This window comes from Hesperophylax consimilis, chromosome 1, assembly GCF_061612785.1.
Source record: "Hesperophylax consimilis isolate HC1 chromosome 1, BYU_Hcon_1.0, whole genome shotgun sequence".
NCBI lineage: Eukaryota > Metazoa > Arthropoda > Insecta > Trichoptera > Limnephilidae > Hesperophylax > Hesperophylax consimilis.
In genome coordinates this window covers 28,100,261-28,122,177 of record NC_142836.1, presented here as the reverse complement: position 1 = coordinate 28,122,177, position 21,917 = coordinate 28,100,261, and the positions used below count along the sequence as shown (strand labels likewise).

At 34.2% G+C, this 21,917-nt stretch overlaps 2 protein-coding genes and 1 non-coding gene across 3 annotated transcripts; 1 reads left to right on the top strand and 2 right to left on the bottom strand.

Annotated features, from left to right (window-relative positions):
- Window positions 1-328: 328 nt before the first annotated feature.
- Window positions 329-17,160, bottom strand: udt (protein undicht). The gene is made up of 8 exons (XM_089637492.1): window positions 16,998-17,160; window positions 4,131-4,245; window positions 3,793-4,027; window positions 3,487-3,703; window positions 3,210-3,403; window positions 2,954-3,114; window positions 2,728-2,832; window positions 329-2,630 (listed from the first exon to the last, which is right to left on the bottom strand). Exons 1-8 carry the CDS (start codon window positions 17,065-17,067, stop codon window positions 1,868-1,870), a joined length of 1,860 nt encoding a protein of 619 aa, XP_089493618.1. The 5' UTR covers window positions 17,068-17,160; the 3' UTR covers window positions 329-1,867.
- Window positions 9,574-9,645, bottom strand: TRNAT-GGU (transfer RNA threonine (anticodon GGU)). Its single transcript has one exon. It is a non-coding gene; the product is annotated as a tRNA-Thr (tRNA).
- A 2,128-nt stretch (window positions 17,161-19,288) lies between the features above and the next one.
- LOC149426561 (protein FAM32A) lies at window positions 19,289-20,610 on the top strand. Its single transcript, XM_089637481.1, has 2 exons — window positions 19,289-19,552; window positions 20,188-20,610. The coding sequence occupies exons 1-2, from the start codon at window positions 19,340-19,342 to the stop codon at window positions 20,308-20,310; spliced, it is 336 nt and encodes a 111-aa protein (XP_089493607.1). The 5' UTR covers window positions 19,289-19,339; the 3' UTR covers window positions 20,311-20,610.
- The last annotated feature ends 1,307 nt before the right edge of the window (window positions 20,611-21,917 follow it).

The following is a 21,917-nucleotide window of genomic DNA, read 5'->3' as shown; positions in this document are numbered from 1 at the left end:
TATTTAAAACTATAATTCATAACGTGAATAATTAAATTAACGCCATCTATGAACGGGTTGACTATGTGACCAACGATATTATATTATCATGGAAGTAAGAAGCTACGGAACGGCAGTAGAACCCATACTGCGTACTAGCAAATTAAGCGTATTTTTTAAGTACCTGATATTAGAGCTCCGCCGTCAACTACCTGTTGTCAAGGGAACACGGCAAATAGGTAAAGGGCCATATAATATTTTAAATAATAAATTACATAAGTATACTGGGAAATTTGATGTAAAAAAATAAATAAAAAAACAAAAGGCATGAATTTTTACAATTAATTTTTTTGTATGATTTTATTGTCAATTATCAAATCATGATGCTTGTAGTGTAATGTGTCGCCTACCTAAAGCACAGTGAGAAATATTAATCTTGAATAAATAATATTTTTCGAAATTCATTTTAGGTAAGAGTATTCATCTGGAATGCATTTATGTACATATTACATAACATTTATCACACTTACAGATTGGTATATAGTTATTACATTTGGTGTTCATAATGCCTGATTTACACAGCAACTTAAAACCCACGGTATAGCTGGCAATTACAAAATTCAATTAACAAATAAATCATTTCTAAGCCAGAAAAATATGAGATATAACCCTCATCTGGCTGTACAAAAAAAAAATATATAAATATATATATGTATAATAGTATCAGTTTGGCGGACCAGTTGGTAATATACAAATTAATCAGTACCTACATTTAATTATAAGTGATGGAAATAAAAAGAAAAAAAAAACATCATAATCTCTAAATATACAACAAAAAAATTGGCATATAAAAATGAATTTACTAATCTACGATCAGGACGGCATGATTACAAAGTAATGTAAATAAAATATATTTTTTGTAAAAACAGTTTACAATCAACAACTAAATAAAAGAGATTCAATTCACACAAATATATTGTTGATTCATAAAAAAAAACTATGAATAGGACGGCATGTTTTACAACATAAACATGAGTTTCACAAATGATCTTTACAGGACGATTTGTTTACTAATATCAACATACATACATTGGCATACTCAATAATTAAAAAGATGGGACGGAATGTTAAGATTAAATATTACTGTTCCTCATTTACCACTAATGAAATGTATAAATTGTAAGGCACAGAATGTAGTATAGCTTTCATCATAATTAAACATACATAAAATTTTTATGTTTTGTTGTTGGCTACTTATGCATAAAACAATGTGACCATAGACATACAAATTAATAGACTTACCCTAACATGAAATCTGGCTATATTTTTGGCACCAGGAGGTTTCGAGAATGCTTTGAATAAACTGACATCAGTCGTACATTGACCACCATAGGGCGCACATTGAAATAACCAGACCATGTGCAGAAAAGTAAAGTTCGCTAAAGTAAGCCAAAGGTTTGCAGCTCTGTCCATTGTAAAACTTTTCTGTGCAGGTCTGAATGTTATAACACATTTGTTATAGTGTAACGTTTTTACGCAGCTAGCAATTTTCGCACCATTGTAAAAAGGACTAGTAATTCGTAAACAAATTTTATTTTAGAACACCGAATTTTGAATGCGAGTTGCCTATATACTGTCAGATTAATCTATTGACAAATCACCGAAAGTAGGACGGTCTCTCCACCTCCTGCGCAAGTAGGTTTGTTCCCCTTTTCCCTGATGGGCTTGTTTATTAATTTGAATGTCTATGAATGAGACTTATAATTATGAGATTCAGACAATCCCCCCTATATAAACCTTGTTCATTATAGATGGATGGAATGGGTATCCATACACAATCTTAAAATAATCAGGCACAAAATTCACAATAATAAAATTATTAGAATTTTTAAATGATGAAAATGAAACACGTACAGAGCAAAAGAGAGATGACGGTATTGTAAGTGCCGGTAGCTGTGGCACTAGAAGTCCCCCAGTAGCTGTAGGAGAATACTTTCACATAGCTCTCCGTCTTCACCCAGGGATTGGAGCCATCGTCAAAGTGCATCGGGCACTGATCTCTCTCACGCTCATACTCCTGCATCTCAATAGCTACTCCAGCTCCTTCCGTGTAGTTGAAGGAGGTCACGTCTTGAAGCAGGTCACAGAATGGACCGATGGCTTGGGACATCAAGACTCGGTTCAAATCCGACCGCTGGTACACCCAACATCTATATTTGGAGAATGCATCCAATTCATCGTACGTTATCAGGTATGATTTGAGATTCTCCTTCCAATAACCAATACACTTCATTCTGTAATCGGGGTCGCTGTATATATCAACAGGTCTTCCCAAATGATCCACAGAGAGGCAGTAAGTCTCATCGATGGCAATCTCTTTCTGATCAGTATCGCAAACTGAGAAGTCAGATATGTTTTGCTTGCAGTAAATGTTGGGTCGAGGGCTGAGGGTGACTCCTCCCAGAATTCTGGTTTCGAATGGAACATCACCCTTCTGAGTGAAGTTAAATTTTCCAGCAACGGGACAACGTATAGCCACAGGATTCTTAGCTAGGAAAAGATCGTACTTCCATTGATCTTTATTCTTGAATTGAACCCAGGAGCAGACAGTGTGAAAATCATCTTTTATGACAGCAATACCTCTGCGGTACCTGAGAATGAAGAATAAAATAATTATATTATATTTAAACACAAAACTAACTTTTAAGGAATATTAGATAACATAAAAGCCATTATAATGAGACTTGCCTAATAATATTGTGGTGCTGCGGCACGAAATCGAAGCAAACAAAATCTTTTTGACATCCATCCACAGTAAGGCGAGCCATCATCACTCGGGAGTCACGTTGTTCCCTGAAAAACATATAGAAAAATATTTTTATTGTAGAGTTGGTTGTGCATTAATTTAAAACAAAGCGATCTATAGAATGGTTGATAATATTATTAAACAATCAAACGGGAAATATGATGGTACCTGCACACATAAATGGTACGTCTGTATCGCCCCTCATCGGGATACCAAGTCTCAATAATGTGGGTCTCATTAATAAACACATCAGCATCTATGTTAGCAGTGTTAATCCAATCTCCAGAGAAGTTTTGTGGCAAGCGACATCCGGGTTCTACGACTTCAGACTGTTAAGAAAAAAAAAAGGTTTTAGATATTTAAATTCCAGCGTGTTTTTAATAGATTGAATATAATATTATGTATTCTATTAGAATAAACAAACCTTGACAGGTGTTATTCGGAGCCTTTCAGGAGATTTCTCAGGAGTTTTTAGCACATTACACTCTGCAGTAATAGAAGCTCCAATATACAGATCATCATCTCTGTTCTTGAGGAAGCATCTATATTTTTCATCTTTACGAGATTCTTTAGTATTGGCCACAGCGAAGAAATGATTTTTACCAACAAACCAATCCCCTGCAAAAAAATTAAATGTAAAGAACAAAAATTTATAATATTCTGAAGAAGAAAACAATAGAAAATATAGTACGATATCTTACCAAGACAACTGTACTCGACAATTCCGTCAAAAGTACCGGACATTCCAAGGCAACTCTTGTAGGTGATGTTAAACTTCTGATTGGTGATGAGGAACTGAGTACCGGCTGTCTGACAGGATCTGATCTGGGCATCGGGTGCATCGCATTCTCCAGTAAAGCGGAATCGATTCTGATATGCAAATTGCCACACCCCTTCCAATGATGAACGGCAATTAACCTGGATTAGATATAAACAATAGATTACTAAATTATACTATGTACATACTTGTAAAGTGGTAATTAACATTAACATTTGATGGAACTTACCGGAACATAGTTCTCGCTGAACAAGGTAACGATTTGCTGATCTGGATTGAGGCCCTTGCAGACTCGATCCACCGTAGGCTCTTCTCCGGGAGCCAGGTTCACACATGGAGTCTCCATCTTATCCAACACATTTACAGTTCGTACTAACAGCTTCACGCAATAGTAGCACGAAGTATGTCTTAAGATCATGGTGTAGTTGACATGGTAATCGTCTTGTATGTTCACACAAACACCCCTAAAAAGGCATATTTAGAATGTTGCAATATGTTAAATAATATAAAAACTATAACAAGAAAAATAATTATTATCTAATTGACTCAATACAAGACTCAACATACCTTCTTGTCATTTCTTCAGCATTGATTTCAGTAAGAGTGCTTTTCCCATTTTCCCAAGAAAACCAGGCACCACGAATAATTAAAGGAATCTGACATTCAGAGCTGACTCCAACAACTGTAAATAAATAGAATATATAGTTATTAAAGTAAATCAGGTTTTATTAAAAAATATTTCGTATTATCCCTGTCCAGCGATTTCGAATAATGGTAAAATTTCGATCGCGCTGGCCTCGCTTATTATGAATATTTTTTAGATAAAACCTTTAGATTCACCTTAATTACTGTACGACACAACTTTTAACCTTCGGGGAGGTGGAAAATATTGCAATAAAAATTTCAATTACGTAAAATTAAAATTAGCTTTCGTTTTGTGAAACGAGACCGTCCATTTTCAAACTTTACTGTCAAACGTCATTTTGTTTTGTTGGTATTTCTGTTACTATGGGACGAAACGAACGGCTAGAAGTGGCTAGAAACATAATCGCGCGGGCGTTTTTTTTAATATTAAAAAATTCCGTCAAATTAGTATTTACCTAATATGCATGCATTGTGTGCGTTGTGATTGAATTTTATTAGCTGGATTTTATTTTTTTACGTTCAAATTTTATTTAAGTAAACTATTTCTGCGATGTTGAGCGGCTACGCTAAGTTTTTGTAACATGGTTTATGATGAAAAAGAAAATGCCCCTTTATACCGCCTGCTCGCGTCAATGCAAGAAAAACATCCCAGTTTTCAATTAGTTTAGCGGCTACGCTAGGTTTGTGTAACATGGTTTGTGATTCAAAAGAAAGTGTCCCTTTTATACCGCCTGCTCGCGTCAAGGCAAGAAAAACATCCCAGTTTTCAATTAGTTTAGCGGCTACGCTAGGTTTGTGTAACATGGTTTTATATATATATTATATATATATAATATATATATATATATATATATATAAATCCCGCTACCGATGTGGCGACCTTTCACTTCGCATCCTTTTGACTACCACCGCTTATGGTAGGTTTAGAAACAAAAACGCTGTGAATGTTCACTTATATATAGTTATAGAATAAAGTGATCGTAACAGAATTCGCCATAAATCGTGTTTTAAGGGTATTCATATTTTTGCAAGGTACATACATTTTAGAGTCTTTTGGACACCCTCTCATATTGCTGCCCTTTTGGTAACCGCATATATCTTACGAATATCACAGTACATTACGTTTTTAATAAGGCGTCCGTTCATTACGAACATTTAACGACTTCCGTATATTCCCGTATGCCATACGTTTATATTCCGATGCTTTCAGAATCCTTTTAATTTGGTCTTGATTTGGCACCGGTGTATATCCTATGTATATAACGATACGCTGTCATTGAAAAGACGAGTCCATACAAACAAAGGTTAATTTGACGACATAATACATTAATTTAATTTGCTTGTCTAGAATGATGCAAATTTAATTTTAAAAGAATAGCATTCCGAAAATTCAAAATGGTGGACGATTTTATGATACATTTTATATTAGAAATAACAGAAAATAACGTAATTATCTCCCTTCACGTCTGTCAAAATTGACTATCGATTTTGGCTTGTATTTTAACGAACCGCTTTGGCTCTAGCGTTATGTTTGTCACCAATAAGTATTCTGACTTAGTAGCTGCCTTTCTACGATGGACGACAATTGCGAAAAGGTTTATTTCTTAAAAGAAAAATAATCATTCTCGGATTTCGTAAAACCTATCACTATTTAAAAATCTCCTACTACCGTCATTTTGCGGCAGATGTTGGTTGCTTATTCAGTGATGGAGGACTTAGCCAGCCAATGAAACCAGCCAGGCCTTGACTGGATGGGAACAAATGGTATTAGCCAAATGAATTGAATTCACTGACAGTGAAACCGTAAGGTTGGTAGAAAAGTAATTATTTTTCTATGCTTAGAAACAACAACGAAATTTTGCCAAATTTCATAGTTAGCGGCGGTCATCTCAAGTCAGGTCTCCAGCGACAAAATGTTTTCAAAACATCCGACAAAAACAAAAAGATTGGGACAGGGCCTATATATCCATCTACATGCATAATATATAAAGATGTTTGGTTTGGCTTTTTATACAAATCTACAGTTTTATTCCGATGTTGATGAAATTTTGCATACTTGACGATAAGAATAAAATAAAAATTACTACCTACATCCGAATTCTAAAAATTGTGTGTAAAGCCCGGCTAATCTAATATAAATGTTTCAAAATTTTATTTTAAAATCTGGGAACCCTTTTAAAATTAATCTCGCGATAAAGGCAAGATAATCTCTTTATATATCTAAACAACACAAAATCCGCATTAGTAAACTAATCATTTTCTCAACTTGTTTGGCGAACAATAAACTTATCACCGTAAATAAACAAGTTATTGTTTAGATAGAACTGAGTTGGATAAAATTATCACGTAATGGTCATATTATTATTAATTTGATTGATCCCCCTTATATTTATTGGAATCGGTTTCGTCAAAGCTAACAACATCTGACATTAGCGCCCTACCAAATGTTTGTTGGGCGATTGCAATTTTTTCTGATTTTAGATAAAACGATTTCGTTCATTGATATTAGTAATTATCACGAATATTATGTACCTATTTTATGACTCTATTCTACCATTCTAACAAGAAAAAGAGTTGAGTTAGTAATTTCATAAACAATTGATTAAGTAAAGGGACCATCGTCCATATTACATCTACTGTCAATAATCATTTTTCTTTTCATTTAGGACATAATTTTTGTTTTAATTTCCGGCAAATAATCATATTATGATGGTCCGATGCTCTGAAAGGAACCCGCTTGCACAGCGCGGGTGTAAACTGTGCAACCTAAAGTTTAAGTTTAGACTTACGGATTTCAATACTTTTGTTTCTGTGAAAGCACTATGAAATAATACATGATTTTACTTCAATGACAAGCCATAGATTATTAAGATAAATGTAATGATTACATAATATAAGTACTACAATAATATCCTGTTATTATCATATAACGTCATTCGATGTGAATTATGCTGACAAATAATAATATCTTTTGCATTTATTTTGAAAAAAAGTTATCCATCTGTTATATAGTTGGCCATCTTCCTAATACATTTATATCTGTCGCATGATTATTAGCTTTTCTTTAATTTTTTTGTGGTCTCGTGCTCAACAAATTGTTTTATTTATTTTATGTGTAATAACACTTTTTCATAATAATATATGAAAATCACTGAGGATACGTGTTCAAAGAATAGCTGGAATGCTTATAATAATTTCTCTATCATCATAAATAACATGAATCTTCGTAGACTCTACCGGCTACCCAGATTTCAACTTGCCAATTAAATAATATTGTACTATTATATCTATCTTTTACGTATCATATTTTATTTTTTATGTACTTTTTTTACACAGTTATTATTATATTATGTACTTTAAACTTGTCATACTACTTTGCACAACTTACCTATAAAAACGTACCTAAATTTGTAAAAGACTTTATTGTGTGGCATTTAAAAAAAACAACATAAGATGAAATAAATGATCTGTCTTTGAAAAAATATTAATGTCACGTGATATTTTAAGATATAATAAACGAATAATCCTGCCATAAGCTAGTTGTAATTTCAACAAGTCCTGGGGAAGGTTACTTGCTAATTCATCAGTTATGCTAATCCTGAAAATCCTCGAAGGGTGTCGTTGTAAGGATATGCCATAGTATCACCATACCATAGTTTCAGCGCCCATGAGGTGATTTTTCAAAATACGATGCTCTAAATATTATCCAATTATTATTATGCACTCTTAGGACCGGTTGTTTCGGAGAATTTGAATAATTCATCAAATTTCAACGCTCATTTTCAAGTTCTGTGAAAGATTTTTTCAAGTTCTGTTTTTATTTCAGTTTTGTCAAGCAACTAGCCTACAATCATATAGTAACAGAACTTGAATAGGACTTTCACAGAACCCGAAAATGAACGTTGAAATTTGATGAATTGTTCAAATTCTCCGAAACAACCCGTCCTTAGTGTACACTGTTCAGTTTCACACTTAAGCACGTAGGAACTACCTATCTAGTAAAAAAATATTTTGATTATTTGTAGAGTGTTTGTGAAAAACCACTTCAAGGGCCTAAGATATAACTTATTGCAGGAAAAAAATGTTTACTTTACTTAAACCCATTTTTTACATTGAGGCCCTGAGGAATATAATTTACTTCTGGGCCTGAACATGTCTTTTTGAGGAGAGGAAAGACTGTACATGGGTATTAAAGAGACCCATGATGCATGAGGGAGGAAAAACAGAGGCCGGCAAATCATTCCACAATTACTAAAATAATGTATTGATCAATAGATTAATCAGTAGATATATACACAATGCAATTTGCATACGTAAAATATTTCTCATCTAGAACAATAAACACATTAGGGAATACAGGTAGGTATACGAACCAAGTTTTGAGGTTATTTAGAGTAATTAAATATATATACTGTTTTTACAATATTATTCAATAGAAAAATTCATATTGTCATGCTATGCTATGCTTGAAAATCTATTCTGCAGTTTGGTATCTTGAACAATTCGTGTCATGATGACGACTACCTACTGCTCAAGTTTTCAGGCACGTAAATGTCAAATAATTCCAAGAGTAATAGGCTATCAAATAGAGATACGCACTACTTTATTAAAACTAAGTATTGCAAGATATGTATGACGATTTTTTCAATTTTTTTCAATGTACCTACCTGCCCAGCTGCCTACCTACCTAATTAGAGTCAACTCTTTCTTCGGATATTTCCTTAACCTCATCTGTATGATTGGAGGTTGGCTGAGTGTTTTATACCCGCAGAGGGGAGGTTTTCCTTGAGCAGTTAGAGACAAGAGTTTAAGTTCAAAGTGTCGCTTATGGGTGGATTTATTAAGTCTGAACTGTACGCGGCATTGCACAGTGCTGAAATCCCATACATGAATAGGTACAAAATTAAAAATGGAAACACAAATTGTCGCATAAATAAATAACACTCCAGCAGGTTTGGTGACTAGTGCATGGCGCTAATTAGCAAAGAATTATTTCTCAAAAATAATCTTAGGTAACTATGACAAGGTAATTAGACAATAGTAAAAGTTAGGTTGCTTAACCATTTATTTTACAAAATTCAGAGTTCGAGCATCAGTGTACTTATATTAATATTTGTTTTTTGTATTTAATTTTTGAGTATGGAGGCTACTAACAAAGAATACCCATATTATTAACTAAGACTACCAAAACATTAACCAAGATTAACTTAGATAAACCAAGATAAACTAAGATTAATCAAGTTTAACCGATAATAACCATGATTAAAGAAGATTTTTGTAAACCTCTCGGTTACAAATTATTATAAGCAATATTATTGTAAGAGAAAAAACTTACAAATTGAAAAAGCTCCCGGGAAAAAATACATGTCACCAATGGGACTCGAACCCACGGCCTTCTGATTACCGGTCGGCAGCTCTACCACTGAACTATGGCGGCTTATTTAATACCCACCAAATTAGTCAATTAATCAAGACATATATCTCGACGCCCTTAAGTGGGAGAATTAAGCACTTATAATTCCTTTACCTACAAAAATGAAGTTGGTTTTTTCAGGTAAGAAAAAAATTAATAAGCAATAATTTTGCTTGCAGAACACTAAGTACACATTGACTAATTTGGCGGGTATTAAATAAGCCGCCATAGCTCAGAAGTAGAGCTGCTGACCGGTAATCAGAAGGCCGTGGGTTCGAGTCCCATTGGCAGCATGTCACTTTATAGGTGACGTTTCGATAGATAATTTTGCCTTAACTCACTTACGGTAAAAAAAACTTCCAAGTGTAACCGCAGCCTTACAATAATTATTGCTTATAATAATTTGCAATCCTTTGTGCTATGCATAAGCCTTACCTTATAAACATTAAGTTAATTCAAAAGAAAATTAATAACCTCTCTGTTTGCTGTGTTATTTTAATTTTTGTTTGTTGTATTTGTTTATCTAATATAGTTTTATTTTTATTATTACTAACTTTACTTTGTTTTAAAACTTTCTGTGATGTTAATATTGTACTACCTACATGTAAAACCCCTCAGGACGCTTGTACACCCACTTCCAGTTATATTATTTTGTTCTTCTACTTTTTACGTCTATTAGTACATTTTTTAATTGAATACCACACAAGAGTCTCAATCGCTCCCGTCTGGAGTCAGTGAGACTATGGCCTATCCCCAATTGGGGAATGTTGTGAGACTGAAGGTAGGTGAGGGGAATGAGACGAGGAAGAGGAAGGTGGGGAAGTACCAGGATATTCAGTTCTGGTCACCAAACACAGCTAAAGCCATTCCAAGCTAGCTTAACACACTTTAATCGGGAAGGGTAGTTCTTCCCGTTCGCGTTCGGTCGATTGATGCTTAACGTCGGAAGTGTATTTCTACCTTCTGCGCCCGCCTCATTTCAATGGCAGAAAAGAAGAAATTATCCGATGTTTTTATATGAATACATATTATAAACCAATCTCTCTGTAAAGGTTCCAACTATACGTACGTAATTATCAAATTGTAATGCAAGTCTTTTTTTAGTATTTATCTTGGAGTCTTTTGTGTACATCGATATTTCAACTAAAATGACCTATATTATTAACACCTGACACTTGATAGGTATTGCGTTTGAAGTACAATGAAATAAGTAATTTAGATAACATATTCTGTTATTATAATAGTTCAATTCCTGGAACGAGAGTTTTTATGTCCCTGGAACTCGAAACAAATCTCTCTATCTCGGTTCCGCACCCACTCAACTACCGAGTGTCTGGCGCATCTAACAAAAGCAGGTATCGGCGAACACAGTAAGGCGGACCATAATAAATATTTACAAGTGCATGGCAGTTTTTAAAAAGCAAATTGTCCTACGGTTGTGTTCCGAGGAGATTATTTTAAATTTCATTTAAAAAAATAACCAATATTATTAGCATGTTCCGATGGTTTTTTGGGTGGCAATTGCACACGTGGTATTTGAATGGGTAATAATGTGTTACTCTGACGATACTAGTGATGTGGCAATTGTTTTTGTTTTTATAATGATTTGGGCTTGGTGAAAATATAATAATTTGTAATTTTATAAAATTGAAACCTAGTTTATACTTTAAAAATTGAACCCTAATGACCCAACAATGATTTTGTTTTCGATTTATTAAGTTGCATTAGAAATAATAATTGGTTTTCGGCTAGAAATTTTATAGCTTGGGTATGCTGAGTTAGTATGTAGAAAATTTTATTAAAATATTTCTATTATTTTCGAAGATATAGCGATTTAAAACAAATTAAAGAAATTCGCACGGGACCTTTATTTTCGCCCATTTTCAGCGGTCTGCCGGCGAAAAAATAACCCGATCAAAGTGTGTTAATTAAACACCAAAACATCATACAAATAAGAATACTGAAGGGGTAAATAAAATCATATAAATAAGTTGCCTTCGTGTGGCGTAGCTGAAATTTTATAAGTACTTGAACCCCGAAACAGCCGTCACAATAATAAATACAAAAATATTTGCAAAACTCAGTTAGGTATCTGTTTTTTCCGGAATGCGACAATTCCTATTCCAAATAGTTTTTGTCATAAGAATTATATTTATTCGTCATTTCTTTTTTAAAAGTAGCATAAAAACATATATTATTTCCTCACATGTTCACAAATAATGTCATAGCCTTATATTGTAAAGTACAGTAATATTTTTGGCATGGTATATTTATAAACACGGTGTCTTACAACTATATTATGAAATTCTAAAATGTTGCATTGTAAATATCATTTTTAGGATTTATTTTTAAGTGTTAGGTAAACTACTTACTGAAACCCTTATCTATTGTCTATCTCAAGTAGGAAAAGCAATAAATCTCCAACATTATATGGCAGCTTAAAATTAGAAGTGTTGAAGTCCCACCCGCTATATCACCGTCCGAACCATAATAAAATTAAATTTGCATCTTCCGAAAAAAATATTTACATTGCTAACGTCATGTTCAATATCTTTTATATTATTATTTCTGTTTTACTCTGTACCCACTTATATTGTACCTACTTTTTATTTTCAACTTATTTTTTTAAAATTGTTTTTTATTTAAATTTATTTAGGAAACTTATATTCGTACAGTGAAATATAATAATAAACATGAATATGTTATAGATCAATTAAATTCCATGAAATGTTAAAGAAGTACATAATATTATTAAAGATACAGTTTTCGCATGGTTATAGGTACTAATTGAAAATAATAAAACAAACTACGGAAGACAAACGAATCAGTTAATTTATTAATTATTAAATGTGCGAGGAACTTTTGATTTCATCACTGAACACATGATCCTTCCTGAAAGATTCGTAAGTATCTTCGACTCCACACGAAGTAAAGTTCCCTCCACATAATAGTATAATTTTCCCAAAAGTAAAAGTATTTTTAGTTATTAATTATTAATTTAGTGAGTTGCAATTTATTTGATTTCAAGTTGAAAATCTCGTAAGGTATTAGAAGTTTCACACATACGTCCTATTATAGAGTTTTGCGCGTATTTGGATTTACAGTGAGATATTCTAAATAAATCGTTCGATCTGGTGTTTTGTTTGGGGCAACGAAATGCAATCTTTTCTAACAGATATGATGAACGAACAAGACAGTTCACGATTTTGTATAAGAATAAAGCATCATAGATTTTTATGCGTTTATATAAAGCGATAGGGTCAAACCGATGATCACTAAAGCGATACGATAGGTGTTTTATAAATTTGTTTTGGATATTTTCGATACGATCAATATACATTATGTTTGATATTGAGGATTCCAAATGACTGCGGCGAACTTAAGTTGTGACCTTACATATGACATATAACATAATTAGGGTGTGTGCTACGGGAAAGGCTTTGCTATGCTTATAATAAAGACCATTTGTTTATAAGCTTTTTCTAAAATATTTTCAATATGATCCTTAAATAAAATTTTAGAATGTAGTATTAGTCCAAGAGATCTGATTGTTTCTACCCATTGTAATGGTACAAGGTTTAATTTGTAAGTATAATTAATTGGACATTACATTTGCTTAAGTTTTGAAATAGTTGATTGTTTTCGCAATATTGTTCAATTTTGTTAATGTCTTCTTGTAACTGGTTGCAGTCATCTACGGAGTCAATGCATTTATATAATTTCATGTCATCCGCGTAAAATAAGAAACAAGAATGACTAATATTACGTTCCATGTCATTTATATGTAAATTAAACAAGTGTTATGTACTAAATTATATACACTTAATATTGTGATCCTGATAAAGTATCCTTGTAAACGTGTATTCATGTAAAAGCCTTCAAGGCGTCAATTAATAAGTAAATAAATAAAAATAAAACTATTTTGTAAAGGGTGGTTATATAAGTACAGTGGAACCTCTCATAACGAGACTAATTCGTTCCAGAATCTTCCTCGTTATGTGAAACACTCGTTGCGAAATAATTTTTCCCATATAAAACAATGTAAAATACAACAATGCGTTCCATACCGAAAAAATAATCAATTTTTATATTTTTAACATTTATTGAAATAAAATTACATACTAATAAATTGTTAATGAGCCTTACCCTTAGGAGTACAACCTGGAATGCGATTTTGATTTAAAAAAACTATAAAAAGATCGAAAAAACTAGTTTATTACTTGTGAATTTATGACAAATAATTGCAGTACAACCCTAGTATGCTATTTATATTTATGAATTAATAATAAGAATTTTGTTATCCGCCAACTTGTCAATGTAACGGTTTTATTTTTTTTTGTTTGTATGATCATTTTGTATTTTACTTTAAATCTGAGATACTTGCCAGTATTACCAGAAGCATTCAGAAAGGTGATTGTATTGTAAAGACAGTTGTTAGGTACATGCGTACCTATTGTTTAGTATTATTGGAGACGCCATGTGAGACTTTGTAGAGAAATTGAAATTAGTTTTTTTATTTTTTTTTATTTTAATAAATTGAATACAAAGAAGATGATACCACAGAATTAAAATGCTGTAATTTAATAATAAAATATAAAAATAATGGACTGGAGTTCCTTATGGTTGTTTGTTTAATGTTTACCAGTTAATTGTTTTCTTATTTGTACATTTTTCTGCAATGTTATGAAGGGAAAGGAAGGTCTGGGAAGAAAAGGGTATGAGGGGTGTGTAGTAAACTAGGGATTATAGTGGACAGTAGTGATGATTGGTATGAACCCAACCCACTCATTGCGGCGCAAGGCGATGAGCCGAGAGAATCCGGCTGGAGAGGTCACCCCAAATGTCCCCGAACGCTGTTGCTGGGTCCGTTTCGGTCACGAACCGGCACAACAGTTGCCCAACTAGTTGATGAGGCAGCACACCCTCAGTCGTCAGTCTGAGGCTCAGGCCCCGGCATTACCAAGCGTCCCTGACCGCGGTAACCGGTTTTTTGAGGATCCCACCACTTACCCGCCCCGGTATAGGTAACTTATGGTTACCCCTTCAGGGCACTTCAGGGCGGTAACCGGTTGTAAACAGTCATCGCACCCACCACCCAGACCCGGGCAAACATTACCCCATGAAAACAGACACACCTGCTAAATCACGAAATGTAGCCAACCACTTGGTGTGGCCTATGTCAGGGGTGTTGTGTCATTAAATGGTTTCCAGGGAAGTGCTACCCATACCCACCTTCTAAATTTCTATTTGTGCTTTTTAACTTCTATTTAGAACGAGTTGCTTTCATTGTATCGACAGTAATATCTCAATAATCAATACTGTATGTAAACAAGACATTAAAATGGTTGGTCGCCAAATAAACTCTAAAACGTACAGACGTCAATACTCGGTATTAAATTGAAAATAGATACATTTGAAATAGTAAGACATTCGGGACCACTGGCAAAACATGTGCTGCAACGTCGCAAATAACCAGCCACCGCGAGTTGAAACGAACCGGCAACATTGTTTCCTGTCGCCACTAGCTATGAAATGCGAAAAAACGTACCCTTCACGGTCACCACAACAGGCTAGATATGAAATGCAGAATACGTCGTTTCCAGTCGCCACTAACGGCTAGGAATAAAACGCAGAATACGTCGAACACGGTCGCCATTTTAGTCTAGTTATGAAAGGTCGCCACTTTAGGCTAGATATGAAATGCGGAATACGTCGTACCCAGTCGCCACTAAAGGCTTGTTGTGAAATTAAGAATTCGTCATACCCAGTCGCCACTAAAGGCCAGGAATGAAATGCGGAATACGTGGCTGTGTATATCACCTAGCGCCAAGCTGCCTGGCGACAGACTCCGGAACTTAAATATTCGAAAACGTGCACCCCCAGCCCAATTTGGCGACCAGGACTAATTTCGCTCAGATGCTTGTAACGACATCTATTATTGAACTGTGTAAAAATTTTGAGAAAACAAAGTGGCAACCGTATATCGGTCGCCAAATGTCGGTGGTCGCCACTTTAAATGCATATTTTCCCATGCTGGTCGCCAAATAGGCGGTGTGATATATATATATATATATATCTAAAATATATATCTATATATATATATAAAACTACAACAAACCTAGCGTAGCCGCTAAACTAATTGAAAACTGGGATGTTTTTCTTGCCTTGACGCGAGCAGGCGGTATAAAAGGGACACTTTCTTTTGAATCACAAACCATGTTACACAAACCTAGCGTAGCCGCTAAACTAATTGAAAACTGGGATGTTTTTCTTGCCTTGACGCGAACAGGCGGTATAAAAGGGACACTTTCTTTTGAATCACAAACCATGTTACACAAACCTAGCGTAGCCACTAAACTAATTGAAAACTGGGATTTTTTTCTTGCCTTGACGCGAGCAGGCGGTATAAAAGGGACACTTTCTTTTGAATCACAAACCATGTTACACAAACCTAGCGTAGCCGCTAAACTAATTGAAAACTGGGATGTTTTTCTTGCCTTGACGCGAGCAGGCGGTATAAAAGGGACACTTTCTTTTGAATCACAAACCATGTTACACAAACCTAGCGTAGCCGCTAAACTAATTGAAAACTGGGATGTTTTTCTTGCCTTGACGCGAGCAGGCGCTATAAAAGGGGCACTTTTTTTGTATTACAAACTTAGCGTAGCCGCTCAACATCGCAGATATAGTTTACTTAAATAAAATTTGAACGTAAAAAAATAAAATCCAGCTAATAAATTTCAATCACAACGCACATAATGCATGCATATTAGGTAAATACTAATTTGACGGAATTTTTTAACATTAAAAAAAACGCCCGCGCGATTGTCTCTAGCTACTTCTAGCCGTTCGTTTTGTCCTATAGTAACAGAAATACCAACAAAACAAAATGACATTTGACAATAAACAAATAAAAGTTTGAAAATGGACGGTCTCGTTTCACAAAACGAAAGCTAATTTTAGTTTTACGTAATTGAAATTTGTATTGCAATATTTTCCACCTCCCCGAAGGTTAAAAGTTTTGTCGTACAGTAATTAAGGTGAATCTAAAGGTTTTATCTAAAAAATATTCATAATAAGCGAGGCCAGCGCGATCGAAATTTTACCCGAATAATTACCGAATATTATAATAATAAAACTTGCAAAATATACAAACTAACAAAAATGCAAGATTCTTCACTCAAATGAAAATAGAGCCAGCTTCATATCAAAGCTTGCAGAGCAAACATAGAAAACGAGTTCATCTACACATTTATGAATTAGATATAACATATTTCAATAAGGGTCTACATTCACATTTCGTGAGTCACTTGCTCTGATACATTTTTTAGGGCGTTGACCAGCGTAAACAATAAATATCAATGCATAATATTTACCAAACAACAAAAGAAATCCAAATAACATCGCCTTGTTGATACACAGGGAATTCGATTCAAGAATCCCCATTGTAAACACGTTAGAAATTTATCGGGAAAAAAGGAGGCGTTCACTAATCCATGTGTACAACAAAAAATATTCGTTGGTGGTTGACAAATTGACAACAGACAAATATTTTTTCTTTGCTTTTGAATTTTCCATAGACATGGACCCTTGACTCTCACGAAATATCTATGAATTCCTGGTAAAGCTTGGTCATATTCATTTTTGGGCGTAGAAAAAAGTGATTGGATATTAACTTAGAGCTAACTCACAAAGGGCGGTTGAACCGCGCGGTTTTTAGGGCTCAATAGTATTTACACTAAACAGCTCGGTTTAGAAACCGGGCGGCTGGCGACGGGCGGCCGCTGAGTATCTCGAGATGCCGCACGACTCGAGGTGTATGAACAGTAATGTGGGCCGCTACAGTACGGCGAAAAAAAACATCTTATTCCAATACGTGCTATTGATAAAAAGTTGTATTTTGTCTTAAATGTTAATAAAAACCTTTTTAAATCTTGAGGTTCCCCCAAGCGATTTTTATGAATTATTCCCAAGTAATATGTGAAGAAAGAGTTATAATTACAAAATTTACAATGACAATTTATTTACAATTAATAAGAGTTACAACATTAAGAATTGAATTCACAATTACTACAGAAAGCATTAATAAATAAATCTTATCAATGATTCCTGTATGGAATAACGTTTTGTTTAAATTTTTGGCCTTACAGCACTCGGTTAATGTTGATTGCTTATTGACCCGTGAAACGATAGGCTAAATCTCTGGCTTTCAATAAACGCATTATCCCAAGTTCTTTGGTGATAGGCGATGCATCGGTTATAATCGTCAAGAGTACATTTTCAGAATGATCGTAGTAAGCATTTTGCTTAGTCACAGGATTAATTATTATTTTTAATTCGTCCGGAAAAAAGCGAGAATTTTATTCGTGTAAAAAATATACCTTGCTCGATTTTTGCGTGTAGTTTCATATGAGACCATATTGGAAAGTATTGTGGATAATCGTGGTTAATATGACTAAATTTTATGATGGCGTTACGATTCCATACGCTTTCTGATGGCGTTACGATTCAAAGTCATAGGATACGACTCGATGGAGTAAGCCACCGTGCTTGTGAGACTATTCCTGGACTCCTAGGTTTCTTATGGCAAGATCGAAAACAACGTCTGCTGGAAACTGTTGAAAATATCAAGCAAGTATTTTTGATCGGTACTTATTAGAATAGATGGTCAACGAAAGATGCGTGTTCTTCAACCACCGTGAAATTTATAATATTTGGGTCCTTTTTTTTACAAAAGTCTTGTCCTTTAAACCATAAAAAATAATCCACTTACTTCATACCAAGTCTTTGCTTTCATGAGTTTAGATTTGGTACACACCTATGTTGTTTTATTCATATTATTCCTCGTGATTATGTTAAAATCATATGACGGCAGAAGCGATTGCTACACCAGCTTGACCCAACATCTGTCACAGATCTTCAATAGAACTATAAATACTCCTTTTTTTACTTTTGCTGATCATCCGAGAGTGTCCAAGAATCTTAATAGCCTTGGCCGTCGGACGCAAATACAGGAAGGCACGCGGCACAGGTGAGGGCGGGATTGGAGACTGCGGGCGGACGTGTTTTAGTGTCGTATAAATAAACAAAAATAATATATGGTTATTGTATCTACCAAAGCTATGGATTTTATTAAACAAGATCTAATAAATAAACATCATTTAACTGTACCAGAATATTTTATAAAGAGTTTGAAAACGTTGAGGGCTAAAGATATTTTATTTTATTTTTTAAAACCATGTTATTTTGATTTTTTAAAACTATATTATTTTGATGTTTTAGATACAAAGACAACTTTTTGTTACTAGTACGCAATGGAATTGCGAAGAAAAAAAATCTGCCCACTCTAATGAACAGCTATGAGAGTATTTACTTAACTCGGAGAGGAGCAGCAAAAACGCACTTTATCTAACACGAGAGTGGTTTATTTATGTCTAACACACTAGCCGATGACGTGTGTAACGTGTGTAATCTGACGTCACTACATAACCTTGCGTGAATAAGCACATAAAACTATACGATTACGTGAACTGCATGAAGAAGTTTGTAAATTTAAAAAAGTTTCATAGAGGTTTTTTTCCTAGAAGTTTCACACAAGTGTGCATCAGCCTTTGTAGTGAAAAAAACAGTGTTCATGAGAGTGTTTTATTTATGGTTTATAGTTCATGTTCCATCACCATAAACTAAAAAGTCAAAGTCAACCTCCTGTCAAATTGAAATGGCTGATGAAGCAGACGAATATTCTTGTGTTTCTCGGGGAAAACTAAATCTAAAAGGTGATTCCGGTGTCAGTAAAAAACGAAAGAAGAATAAGGATAAAAAATTGGCTGAACAGGCCGGCAAGGTTGCAGAGTCAGAAGTAAAACAATCTATGACTGAGTCAAAAAGAACTCCAGCTGAGCAGGCTTTTCAGAAAATGCACGATAAAATGGTAAATATTACTATTATGTGTACTAAAATTTGTTACAAAATTGATGTCAAGCATAAATGTATAGAAATTTGGTTTTTTCTTATGGTGTCAATATTAGGAAAGTATACAATCACAATCCTAACAATTTTTGGCGCTAACCCTACCACTTACTTTACTGTCAGATATGTAATAATTAAAACTTAGAATAACTTACTGAAATTCCATGATACCAGAAAGATCGTAGCCATCATTTTGACGTCTTCCCGGTGATGGTATTTTGCTTAATAGTGATCGTATTCATTTGATTTTTGTCTTTTCACGATTCATGATTTTACACCCATTTTGAAAAAACCAGGTATGTATCTCAATTCCTCTCAAATATAATTTTTACCTACAATGACTGCTGCCGTCACAAGTACTCAGGCGCTATAATACAAGACAAAATAATAAATTATTATACCCTAAGACAGTAAATACTGCAAGTAGTAAAAGAAGCAGAGGCCATTGGGTTTTACACGGTTACAATCTCCTTCCCGATAGCCTGAATACGGAGAATCAAATAAACAAATTTAAAAATAAAACTGTATTTCTTTCTATTTATATTTCTTTTAGGTGAATATCATAAAAAAATAGTAAAGATTTTGTTTGTATTTCAGCAAAAGGAACGGATCGCACAGAAAGCTGCCATGACTCATAAACAGCGGGTGGAGAAGTTCAATCAGCACTTGGACAGCCTTACCGAGCACTTTGACATTCCTAAAGTTTCATGGACCAAATAAACTAAAACCTGCTCAACCACTATTTATGACTGCAAAACTAACAGATATTAAAATTCTAATAAAGTTTTAAAATTCCTAAAACATCTATTTGATTGAAGTTGAGATATCAAATGTTTAATTCTTTAAATTTTGTATTCATATGAATTCTTCATATACATGAATATGGAAGGTAAACGAAAAAAAGTGGTTCTTACCATAAAAGAAAAACTGGATGTCATTACGCATCTGGAAAAAGGGGAGACAGTGGTCAGCGTGAGTGATCTCTTTGGCATTTCAACCACAACCGTCAGAGACATCAAGAAAAATAAATCTAATTTATTTGATTTTATCACGCGGATGGAGGGCACTAATTCAATGAAACGAAAATCTATGAAGAAATCTAAGTATGAAGAAGTGGACGTTGCTCTTTTAGATTGGTTTGTTCAGAAACGGGCAGGAGGTCTTCTTATATCTGGTCCCATGTGTGTTCGCCAGGCTAAGTACTTCCATCAAGCCTTCGGGCTGGAAGGCAAGTTCAACGCCTCTACCGGATGGCTGACCCGGTTCAAACAGAGATATGGAATATGCGAAATAGTTGAAGAATCACCCACTATCCATTCTGCAGATGATAACCAATTCATTACGTTAGAGAATATTCAAAATAACAATTCCACTATTCCAGGAAAGAAAATGCCAGCAAAGCGGACTCTAGCGTTTGATATCAAAAAGTATGTTCAGGATCCTCTTGCAAAAGTGATTGATTTTATCGATTTAAATAACCCTGCTGTTGTACAGCCTAGTACCGGACCTTCAGAAGAGATAGTTGGAGATGTGAAAGACAACAAAGACATTTCTGCAATAGGCACCGTAGGCAACGAAACTACGTATTTAACAAATAATGATGCCATAAGCTCTATCAATAATGTATTGATCTACATGAGGCAATCAGGATTTGATGCCAAGGACATGGCAGCAATAAAGAGAGTGAAAAAGAAAATTAGTGCAATAGGAAAAGTACTAAGTAGTAAATCATAAGTTGACAAACAGTTTTTACAAACATATTTCAACACAGATGTAATACTTCGATCTGAACAATGTAAACTAACAATTATTTGTGTTGTCTCTTTACTTAAGTGTTAAGTTTACGTTAGCATTATGGACAAGATAAAAATCGAGCAGTAAACTATTTCACTTTTTATTTCTAAATTGATACATCCGTGATCCCTGTAGCCCATCTGTGAAATACTATCTTACTAGATATTAAAGTAAAGTGTTAAGTAATAGTGTGGAATCTGCATTTGTATGATGTCTGTTTGAATGCACACCGCACCCGTGACCTGACCCAGACTCACTAATTACTCAAGTTACTAATTTCAATAATTAAAATTTGGGTAGTTCTCATTATTGTACGCACTTTAATAAATGTGTAATGCATATACATATTGGTTTCTTTTCCCTGACCACTCTTTTAACCTGACAAGTATTATAGTGTATAGGTAAAGGAGGAGGATAGGTCTGTTAACAGGTCCGGGATCGTTTAGCTAATGCCAACTAAAAGTCATTCGATATTTAACAGCAACAACAGTTACATAATTATGGTGGATACAAAATACTATGAATTTGAAAAA

What these genes read in the sequence shown, in the direction of transcription:
- udt (XM_089637492.1), bottom strand. Translation starts at nt 17,067, where the DNA reads ATGGGGATTCTTGAATCGAATTCCCTGTGTATCAACAAGGCGATGTTA. An exon ending in TCAGCGAGAACTATGTTCCG is followed by an intron (nt 3,704 to 3,792) that starts GTAAGTTCCATC and finishes TATCTAATCCAG; the next exon opens with GTTAATTGCCGTTCATCATT. An exon ending in TCCGAATAACACCTGTCAAG is followed by an intron (nt 3,115 to 3,209) that starts GTTTGTTTATTC and finishes TTTTCTTAACAG; the next exon opens with TCTGAAGTCGTAGAACCCGG.
- LOC149426561 (XM_089637481.1), top strand. Translation starts at nt 19,340, where the DNA reads ATGGCTGATGAAGCAGACGAATATTCTTGTGTTTCTCGGGGAAAACTA. An exon ending in AGAAAATGCACGATAAAATG is followed by an intron (nt 19,553 to 20,187) that starts GTAAATATTACT and finishes TTTGTATTTCAG; the next exon opens with CAAAAGGAACGGATCGCACA.